The 10,980-nt window shown below is 49.5% G+C and overlaps 1 protein-coding gene and 1 long non-coding RNA gene across 4 annotated transcripts; one reads left to right on the top strand and one right to left on the bottom strand.

Annotated features, from left to right (window-relative positions):
• The first annotated feature begins 1,014 nt into the window (after nucleotides 1-1,014).
• LOC146181444 (forkhead box protein N4-like) lies at nucleotides 1,015-7,442 on the top strand. 3 transcript variants are annotated; one of them, XM_084576480.1, is made up of 4 exons: nucleotides 1,015-1,875; nucleotides 2,667-2,968; nucleotides 5,239-5,485; nucleotides 6,252-7,442. In XM_084576480.1, the coding sequence occupies exons 2-4, from the start codon at nucleotides 2,674-2,676 to the stop codon at nucleotides 6,571-6,573; spliced, it is 864 nt and encodes a 287-aa protein (XP_084432606.1). In that variant the 5' UTR covers nucleotides 1,015-1,875; nucleotides 2,667-2,673; the 3' UTR covers nucleotides 6,574-7,442. The 3 variants fall into 3 exon arrangements, with proteins under 3 accessions (XP_084432606.1, XP_084432608.1, XP_084432607.1); XM_084576482.1 differs by lacking the exon at nucleotides 1,015-1,875 and adding an exon at nucleotides 1,921-2,323; XM_084576481.1 differs by lacking the exon at nucleotides 1,015-1,875 and adding an exon at nucleotides 1,922-2,360.
• Nucleotides 7,443-7,644: 202 nt separating this feature from the next.
• LOC146181443 (uncharacterized) lies at nucleotides 7,645-10,925 on the bottom strand. The gene is made up of 3 exons (XR_014700208.1): nucleotides 10,089-10,925; nucleotides 9,555-9,618; nucleotides 7,645-7,767 (listed from the first exon to the last, which is right to left on the bottom strand). It is a non-coding gene; the product is annotated as an uncharacterized LOC146181443 (long non-coding RNA).
• Nucleotides 10,926-10,980: the final 55 nt, after the last annotated feature.

Below are 10,980 nucleotides of genomic sequence, written 5' to 3'. Positions count from 1 at the left end.
CCGTTATTGTGGTCCTTTTTCTTTCTTTTATCATCTGCAAGGCAGCTCTCATTTGTCCCATGCTCTTGCGTTTCTCGCAGGTGTTTGCACAAATACTCGAGCTGTGTACAGGAGCTAGGCGCAAAGACGGTTACAACAGCTGGCTGCTCCGAGTATTGCATGTTAGCCAAGAAGAATTGGGTCACACTTTTTTCTTTTTAGAACTCTCTACTTCTCTGAGTGAAATTTTTTAGGTTCTTCTTTGAATGGAGAAAATTTGGAGAAGCTAAATATTTGCTCTGCTTGAACCTTTCTGCATAGAGACCCAAGGTTTGCAACAATGATATCATGCGACACTCAGTTGTGCAAACATTGTTTACTTACCCTAGGAATCATGTCCTCCTCTGAATTATGTTATTGAGTGCACAAACTTTGTGGACCAGTGTGTCACACTGGAGGGCACAAGCTCTTACCTGTAATGCAGGAGAGAACATTTTTCATGCTTGAAGTGTGTTAAGTTTTATATAGAGAGTATCGGTGTCACCAGGAAGGTATTTTTAACAGATTACGCAGAGCTAGTTAAAACTAAAAGCTGATCTTAAAAAGTGCTCAAAAAGGACAAAGCTATCTACTCCCAGCGGTTTTTCCACTCCATATATCTAACAGTAGTGAAGTTACGTACAGGGGTGACTACTGAGCAAGCTTGTCTAGAGCGCCTGAGCAGCTGCAAGGAAATGAATCAGAAATTTAGGACAGGTACTGGTTTTCAGAGCTGGTGTTTGCATCCTGTCAAAGCTGCATAGATTTACAAGGAGTAAAAAGCTGTATTTCATGCTCCTAAGAAGGTAGTTTCGCTAATATTTCACTTTATGTGTTGCACAGCACACCACTCTGGCATTCTAGACAAGCCTGCTCATGTCTATAAATTGTTCTCAAGCATTGGCTTGCCTAAGCACATTCCAGTGCCTTGGAGTGCTAACCTGAAGTGAAGACATCGCATGCTTTTCAATAGAAGGTCATCACGCCATTTCAATCACATGCCGAGGAACTTTTCCATCCAGATGTTTTACCATGCACTTGCGAGAACGCGGCCTTTTGTTCGAGTCGCCCTCCACCTTCACACCCTAGCAATCCGTTGCGCCTGGTGGAGAGGACTAATCGTGCTAGATATCTGCGTTTTGTCGTAGGATGGCCTTCGCTCACTCGATTTGTTACACTGCACGATCAAATTGGCATTTGTGATTTCGGCTCTGTAGCGCCTTGTTGGGCAGCGTCGTTTGAAAACCCCTCTCATTCGGTGTGCCCGCGTATATATGCTTGGTGACATATCTTCGCACTACCTGAGTCGGTGGTGCGACTGATGTACTGTGTACACGCAAACTTAAGATCCGCTTATTTCAGCAGCTGCCTAGACAACTTCAACTCAAATGGTGCGGCGGCTGGAGCCGGAGGCACGGCACAACAGAGGAGGATCGAGGCAGCAGCTGAGCGCACTGCGTTCGCTAAGCAACAAAAGACAAACGGCGCGCTCAGCTGACCGTTTTTTCTGCGTTCTGGCCTTTTGTTTTGGCGTACTGTCTCTCCGAACCTCCTTTCCGCACAAACACAACCCCATGTGCTTTTTGCCACACCTTCCACCATGGTCGATGCTCCGACCAATCGGTGCCAGGCCTTCCGGAGCCACGTGATCGGTGCCGACCAATCACAGGCCGTCGTTTTCAAATTCGGTTCCCCTTTGTCCTGGGTCCGTGCAACGAAATTTCGAGGTGCTGTGGTGTGCGGCCGTAGATTTGTCTTTGCATCGCACTGTCCCTTGGAAAACCGACTGGTGGAACTAATGTGAGCATCCAGAAACGTTTCGAGATCACCGTCCGCGCCGAAACACGCGGCAACCAGGTGAGTCGTTCAACGAGAGCGCCACTGCTCTCGCGCGCGCCTCCGAAACAAAGCCCCTTCCGGGCGTCATAGCGACGTGAATGTCCGTCGCGCCGTTTAACGACCTTCCTGAACAGCAGAGTCTAATTTTTTGTTTCATTTCGTGGCGTAAAAATAATTCTAAGAGTGAGAATATCAATTAGCAGTCGTGAGCGCGAAGCGCCGACGAAACGAGTGCCGTGCGTAACTGGCTGGTGCGCGGACATTTCCGAGGTCCGCTGCGCGCTGGCTGCCAGGAAGAGGCGCCGGGTTTGAAGGCTCCTCGCGTTGACGTGCTGTCACGCTGACGGTTCCGTTTGGAGTTATTGCCTGGCGCGTAACTGTTTGACTGCGCTTATGGAGCTTAAACCAGGCGTTCGCGATAATTACAGCATGCTGGAAACTTGGAACGAACGTTAATCTTTGGCGGGTAGATCACCGATCGTCAGTCGCCGCGCCACATTTAGGTGTCACCATCATTTGCAGGAAATAATTTCTCGCTTACACTGCTCGTGTCGTTCTGGTCTCGGGGAGAACGCTTCTTTAGATATCACCGAAGCTTTCTGTTAGAGAAATGCGCTGAAGGAGACTGTATTTAACTTGCCTTAATCAGCGCGTCGACAATAACGTCGGATGTGCTTGCGTATCTGTGTGGTCTGAGTTGGCTCTCCGCATCACTTTCCGATTACCATATGACTTCGTCACCGGACGACCGAGGAGGCATGCGTCGCCAGCGCGCCGCTAACCTCAGGGTGCTTAACCATCTGTCGCAGGCTCGCCATGGAGCTGTACGAGGAGGCGTTCAAGCTGCAAGAGATGATCGAGTCGGACATGCGCGCCGAGCTATCCCCGGCGGGCGAGCTTCGTTGCGGCTTAGGCGACGACTCGCTGGACGCGTTCGAACCGCCCTCGGTCTGGTCCACGGGCATCTCGCTAATCTCGGACCTGGACGGCCTCGAGGGATTGCTGGTCGACCCGCAGACGGGGCTGCCACCTCACCACCGGACCTCGACGACACCGACCACGCTGCAGTTGAACGTGACTCTCGCGGCAGCCGTCTCCGCGGCCACTTCAGGTGACCGAGTGAAGTGTGGTAATCACCGGGGCGACGTGTCGTGCTGATCTGTGTAGTGGAGATGTCAGTGTTCTTTTGTCAACTAACCTAGAGACGGTCACATTTAGCAGTGCTGTCACTTTTGTGCAGTACACTGTCGTCATGGTTATAGCACAAAGGTGTCAGTGACAAGTCAAACGAGTGAAACTTTGTGTTCATTTCTTTGTGTTGTAACCATGACCATTACTGCACAATACCAACCAGCCAACTCATTCAGATATTGCACGATTCAGTGCATAGCGTAGCGAGCTTCCGCAGTAAAATAGCATTCGTATGTGTTGGCGATTCTACCTGGTTGGTTGGTAAAACTTTACTTCCCACAGTAGGGGTCCTGAAGGACACTTGGCTAGGCACCTTTGCATTGAATATGACATGCATTGTTTTTTGTGTCACGCACGTGAAGTTTCGAGTTCTTTAGAACATCTAAGCATGTCTAGACATACAAAACAAGTGGGATATAGTAAACTGAATATATTCCCTCTGATTCAGCATCTGTGATCGCAGAAAGGCTTCTATATGATTTTTTTAGTGAAATGATCGAAAAATTACCGTGTTGGATCATGTTAGTACATTGGACAGCTTTGTGATGTTGACAAGAGAGTATATATGAGCTAACATGTTGCTCTCACCATGTTTTATTCTGCAGCTTCATGTATCAGGAGGAAGCTTCACCCACTGTTGCAACACTAAATGCAAACCATAAAGCGTTCCTCTTGGTTAAATCACTTGCTCATTCCCAGTGAAATTTGGTGTACAAGAGCATGATCATCCATCCTTTTCAAAACCAGATTTGGATAATATACCCAATTGCCTGATTCGATTAGTGCCATCTGCTGAATTGACGACTCAAAACAAGCACCGTTCGCATAACTGAAACTGGTGGCACCATCTGGTGCATCTGCAAACGCCTGCCCTGAGTCAAAAGGGATCAGGACTTCTCACTTACTTACTATCTATGAAATCATTTTATTCCGGCAGGTACAAAATAAACTTGAACTTTGATTGCCATTTGTGCGGACGTTCTCTGTGTTCAATATTGTTAAAACACTGGAAAAAGCATATTTCAAATGATCCGCTTGCTTCTCTCCTAATCGTTATTACATCAAAGTCGAAACAGATGTTCCTCCATAGGACAGCTTCCCAGTGGTGTGACTGGCATCAGTTATGTGAAAGCTGCAGGTTTTGGGTCACAGGTGGTGGGATGATGTGGGCTTCTAATTAATTCCGATTTAATCAGGCAAGTATCCAAACATGGTATTGAGAAGAATAGACTGTGTTTTGCCATTGTGCACCAAATTTCAGCATGAATAAGCGAGCAATTTAACCGAAGAAGCATACAGGATTGTATCACTTGGTACTGACTTGCATCACCCCCGGGCCCTTCTAGAATGCTTCTCTTGGCTAGACCAGTGACTTGGTTGGGCTCAGAGTTTGGAAAGAATTGACATTCTGTGGCAAGTTTTGTTCAATGTTATGTGTGGGTGATGTACTTGCCTGTTTAAGTGCGAATGAATCAAAAGTCCAGTACCACCGCCGAACCAGAAAACAGCAGTAGATTACATAGCGCCACTATCGCTGGCTGAAGAAGGACAAAAGCAAACAATAGGAAATTAGTTCTCCGTCATTTGTTCTACAAGAGATGGCGCTTTTATTACAGCCTCTATTTCACCCGGCTAGGGCACATTACTGAGCCCACCCGATACAAAAGGTACAGTCACAAATCATCATCATCAGTAGGGTGCCTCGATGTTGCCTGCGCGCCGCCGTTCAGGGTGATGACAGTGTCGCCATTTTCATTTTAAGGAGCGCTCCGCGCATCGGCATGACCGCGCTAACCGGCTGCAGGGTCGAGCGTGGCAGGGACGACTGCACGGACAGCTGCTTAAAATCAAAATGACGCCGCAGCGGCGCGATGCGGTGCAAAGCGTGTCATCACCCTGAACAGCGGCGCGCGGGCAACATCGAGGCACCCTAAGCCTCAAGTGCCTCTACTGCCAGATTTTGTTTTGTTTATCACTACAGATCTGGACTTGTTATTCACCAAACAAGTTTATTTGCAAAATTTGAGTGCAAGCAAGCTAATGCTTTACATATTCAAGGCATTGCTTACTGTGGCTTTGAAGCACTCTGAATGCTATAGTTGAAGTGGTGTTTGAGCCAGTCAAGAGTCCCGCTGTGCAGTTGCATCGAAATACCTTGTGGCTCACCGTTGTGCAACTTGGGCGGTGCAGCACCGACTATGCAGACATCGTCGTCGACCTCGTTGGACCACCTGACTGTGCACCCCATGTCGCCGCCGTCACCGGATGAGGACACCGAAGTGGTGGCCTCACTGCACGACATGGCACCAGCTGAGGACGCCCTGACACCTGGTGTTTACCCCAAGCCAGCCTACTCGTACTCGTGTCTCATTGCCATGGCGCTGCGTAATAGCAGCACTGGGAGCCTCCCCGTCAACGAGATCTACAGTTTCATGACGTGAGTGGTGTGAGCCGGCTTATTGCCTCCCAGGTTTGAGCAGGCTGTATTCACTGAGCACCATTAGTTCTCACTTTTTTTTCTTTTCTTGTGAGAATGAACTGTTAGAGACAAAAGTCCCTGGAAGATGCGAACGGCAGCCAAAGCACTTAGCATTCCTATAGGCCAGTAGTTTCGAACCATACTTGTGGTTGCAAAAGTTGGAATCCAAGTTCTCTCGTATGCTACAAAAAGGCAGTCGTAGGCTCGCATTGCGCCTCTAGCCCAAAATCGCCAGACATGCATTCCTGATTCCGTTATCACAGAGAGTAGATGTTGTCGCATGCACATTTACTTTTAGAACTTTTGGAGTAAATGTTTTCAAGCATCTTGCTGCTATGTTCTTTGCCTGTACTCGGGCATCAGTGAACGAGCCCCTTCAACTTTTTTTTTTTGCATGTGTATGCGTAGTTAGTGTTTGCTGTATGCACTTCTTTAGTGTGTCTGGTGTTCTGTGTCATCTTTTGCAGTACAATGCACCAAATGACGTTAATCGAGAAGCAGCAGGCTCACCTGCACGACTGAAAGCAGGCAGGATATGCAGGATCCAAAGGGGCGCAAAAACCCAAGAACTGTTGCTCACGTCCTTAGTCAGCTGCGACAATTGAGGCAGATGCAGTTGCTTTTTTTTTTCTTTTTTTTTTTTAGAACAAGTTTTGCGTAAATTTGTTGTTGCCATAGAAACTAGTAACGTTCACTCTTTTCTCCGGGTGCACGCTTGATGCAGGGAGAACTTCCCTTACTTCCGAACTGCACCTAGTGGCTGGAAGAACTCGGTGCGCCATAACCTCTCCTTAAACAAATGTTTTGAGAAGATAGAGAAGCCTGGGGCACAGCAGCGCAAGGGTTGCCTCTGGACGCTGAACCCAGCCCGTGCGGCCAAGATGCATGACGAGCTGCTCAAGTGGAGCCGCAAGGACCCGGCAGCTATCCGGAGAAGCATGGCCAACCCAGAACGCCTCGAGCTGCTGGAGCGGGGCCAACCCTTGCCCGCTGCCCTGGTCGCCGGCCCTGGAGAGGAGACCGAGCACATGGACGAGGAGGGCTGACAAGCCAGACTCGCCTGGACCGTACCGTGCCCCTAGTCAGAGAGACACTGCCGCACGCACACTCTGCCTCCAAACGCCGAGGGTCAGAGCGCCGTTTTATGTTGGCTGCAACTGTGACAAACTTGGAACTGGGTGTGTGAACGTCTTTGATCTAGCCTTCGCTGGAGACTACACGCTTCACTGATGCTGGTCGGATGCATGTGGGAGCCCGAAAGTGCCCATTTGCTCCAGTGTGGTGCTGTCCTGTTTCAGGCACCAGTCCAGCACTTTCGTATTTGCCCCAGTTGTGTGTGCTGACTGCACGGTCAGTGAATCAAAGTGGCACACCCGTGGGTCAGGAAACTGCACAATCTCGGCACGTTCTGGGGCCGGCGTGGGAGTGTTGAAATGATTACATCTTGCACTTCTGCACATTTTTTCTTCAAGGACACAGCTCCACGTGTGCAACACAAGTCATTTCTGGCAGAGGATAGTGCAGGTTCTGCTGTGCCCTTGTGCTGGATAGTGTGGACCGATGTGGTGTAGCAAGCCCGTCTGTGCAATGCTTCCTAGAAGCTCGCGCATCAAGTCATTCAGGCCATCCAGTTGCAAAATTCCCTAGAATGCTAAGAGCATGTGAGGGAGCTGGGTGAGGCCTGAAACTATTGACGACAAACAGCTTAAACTGCTCTGAAACATTACTGCCGGTGATTCTAGCATTCGCTTCAATCCTAAGCCGCCTTTCACAACTTCCGTTGTGTCCGAACAGATTTTTTTGTCTCTTTTTGGGTTAACGTAACCACTGGGAGGCTTGCTTGCGTTAGAGAAGAGTACAGGATTGAAAAACAAGAAACAAAATGAATTATTATGCAGATGTCTCATTGGCGAATTATGAAAGCAACAAATGTTCTGTCATTGCTTACTCCTGGTCACCAGAAAGAAGTGTGAAGTGCATGGAAATGGTGTAGGCACCCCAGACAGCCTCCCTCCTTCCCTGGTGAACCACGGTTTCTAGGCATTCTTGCAACTGGCTGGGCTGGAGGACTTTGGTTTGGTACAGCGGGAAGCAGTGTCAACCTGCTGTGCAAGTGCCCCCGATGATCTCAAGTGACTTCCGGCCTCTCGGTTCCGCACAGAAACAAGAAGAAAGGCTATTTATTGATGCATGTCTGAGCGCGCGCTCCTCCAGGTGTACGGGGGTGGTGGTTCCGTTCCCTGGAAAGGAGCAGAAAAGCAAGATGGGGACCGGATCAGTCGCTGAAGACAGAAACAGTATTTGACAGTGGCTCTGCCTTTTATACCCTGGTGCCGTTTATATTTCTCTACAAGAGTATTGAGAACATACTGCCACATAGTGCTGGCAGCTTTTTTTAATGGTGATGATAGAAACTAGTGATAGTGGCAACCATTGAAACCATATTGACTCAGTTGTGTGTTTCATGCCTCGAAGGTGTGTGAATTTCCTGTGAGCACCACACATCTCCATCCAGGATTTTTTTTTATGCATCATTTTTATAATCGTCTTGTCCATTTTCAATAATTCATTGAAGCTAGAGAGAGTATGCTGGCAGAAAAAATAATCTGGCCAAAAGCTTGTTAAACAAGTGTGCTTTCGTTCCACATATAGGGATGGTGGGCATTTTTTTTCTCCCATTGATCTTATGAGCATTATAGTGATGTTTTTTCTTTTTCCCATTTGGCGAGTGATAAAGGCTGACGAACGTAATACTGGTTTCGATGGCCTCGAGTGCCAAAAGCCCCAACTGCAATGTGTTGGGTACTGCTTTCTGCTTATCAGCATGGCTGATATCCTTTTCTTTTCCCCTCTCTTACTTTTTTTGGACAAAATTCCTTACGTGGGAAGTTCTTCCTTTCCTGACAGCAAGCACCATAAATTATGTTCCTGACGCACAGCATACACCGTGGCCCAAACTTCATTTACCAGGTAAGTCATACAGCTCTCAAAATCAAGCTACACGGTTGTGACGTGCTCCTTTCTAAGATCCCAGAAGGCCAATTTCTGAGACCCCTGTAGGAACCACCACCACTTGCAGAGTTCTGGTTTGAAATGTCAGTGTGCTCTCAGGTGGCAGCCCTGTAAGGCTGTTCTTTTTTTCGATGTCCTTTCAGATGCAATCAAATGCACACTGTTCCAGCAGTTAAAGCAATGCAGAGAAGAAAATTAATTTGACCTCCATTGACTACAGGCCAGAAAGTGAAATGCATGTCACCACCACCAGCAGTTGTCTGAAGAAAACTGGACTGATATCAAAGTAAAAATAGTCATTGCAATTTGACTCCCCACCGAAAACGCAACTTTCAAGGAGTTCGTTGTGGGGCTGGCTTGGCGCCAAAGGGACTGCATGAGGTCAGTTTGCAGGGCTGGCCAAGAGCAACAGTACGGGGAACATGTGGCTTGATGGACACTGGCCAAAAAGTAAATGCCATTTGGGAGAGGGGGATACTTTGTAGGCAACTTGGAAACGTGCCTTTGTATCCTTGCCGTGGGATACGTTAGTGTTCAATGTGCGGAGGAGTGAACAAGAAACAGGAGCAGATTCCAAGCTCCCTCTCTTACCTAACCTTTGCTGCAAATCCACTAAAAGCTGACTGCGATCCTGTTTAGTTTATGCCTCCTTGATCTGCTTCTCACATGCAGTCGTTACCTGGCAATGACTAGCATTTGTGCGGAGACCTCGAGCATGTGGTGTGGTCATTAAACTTGTCACCACAGCTCAACACTGATTGTTCGGTGGTCACTTCACGGATGTTTGGTTTGGTTTGTGGGGTTTAGCGTCCCAAAGCGACTAGGGCTATGGGAGAAGCCGTAGTGGAGGACTCTAGAAATTTCGACCACCTGGGGTTCTTTAACGTGCACTGACATCGCACAGCACACGGGCGCCTTGCTTTTCACCTCGATCGAAAAGCGGCCGCCGAGGCCGTGTGTGGCAAGGCCATCGCAGGCAGTGTATTATGTACACCAAAAGAAATTGATTACTCACATCAAGCACTATGACATAGTCGTCCTTGAGCCTCCTGCGGGAATCTTTCTTGAGAACTCGACACCTGCGAACAAGAACACACAAGTTGTTTAGCAAATAGATCCCAATTTGCTTGATCGAGAATCTTCTATTTGGACGGCGAGGAACAAAATCGCCTCTGCATGGAGAAAAGTGTTCTCTTTAACGATTACGTAAGTGTGCAGCGCTCATTTCGCGCTCCAAGCAGCAACGCGGAAGCACCGCAACTTTGGCTACCGTCCAGGAGTACCGGCCGCGCGAACGGGTTCTCGGTGCGAATCGCTTCTCTGTAAAGGCCTTTTGTTTCCGGCACTCAATGTGAAATAAAGCGATCTCCTCTGCACGTGTAGTCTACCGCGCTGCCTTTTCTTTTCTCACATGTCTAGATGGAAACGTGCCAACTCGTCTAATCTGCCCAAAGGCGGCCTCAATCATGCCCGTGACGAACCGCGGCTTAGAGCACAAAAAGCGAATACGCGCGCGAGTAGATCGTCCTGCTAAACGCGTGCGACTCACAGAAAACAGACTGCGCCCACGACGGCTGCAATGATGAACACCGTGCAAAGCACGAGCAGCGTGACGAACACCTTGGGATCGATCATGGTTGGACAGCTCGAGACGCATGACCGAGCCGTACGGGCAGCTCACATAGTCCGTCCGGCCGATCGCGCTGCCATGCTGCAGCCAGTGTCTTTCTAGAGCCGATGTATGGGTCTTGCGTCTTCGCTTGAGTCCGAAGTCACGTCAGCCGTACGTGTAGAGCAGGACGAATTTGAATCGCGCGCTTCGTCCCCACTACGACGCTTCCACAGTCAAGTCAAGTGAACCACCGACGCGCAGGCTCCTGGTACGCTCGGCTACGATCGAGGGCGTTGGACGCCGGTGAAGCTTCAGTCAGGATTGTCGGGACGCTTCGCGAAACACACATGGCAAGCTGGAGGCCCGCTGGCAACAGGCCCTCGCGGAGGCGGCGACGGAAGGGTCCAGGTGCATCCACGCCGATGCGGGAGAGGAGGCACCTTGCAGCTGCCGATTGACGCGGTCCTGTTTGGGTGGTGTCGGCGTGATCGGACTCCCCCTTTCCACAACGGGGCAGTCGAGTTCGAAAGCGGCGGGGCAGCTTGCCAGGAAGAGCACACGCCCCAGGATTGAGATGTGAGCGGCGGTGCGCAGGGCGCGGGAAACTGAAACACGTTCATGAGTGCGGTCGATGCTCCGACGCGGAGGCGATCTAGCGGAACCGCGAAGAGCAACTTCGCCGCTGTCTATGGACGGCTTCAAAAGTGAGCGCCCACGAAAACTTAGTAAGAGGAGCAGCAGCAGGAATCGGAGCCTTGGATGAGCGGAGTTTAATCCTTGCTCAGCTGGCTCACCAAGCTCGTAGCCTTGATCACCGCTTCATCCGCTC

Source organism: Amblyomma maculatum, chromosome 8, assembly GCF_055883805.1.
Source record: "Amblyomma maculatum isolate TAMU_Amacu chromosome 8, ASM5588380v1, whole genome shotgun sequence".
Lineage (NCBI taxonomy): Eukaryota > Metazoa > Arthropoda > Arachnida > Ixodida > Ixodidae > Amblyomma > Amblyomma maculatum.
Note: the sequence above shows the minus strand (reverse complement) of the source record. Positions and strands in the feature narration are given on the sequence as shown.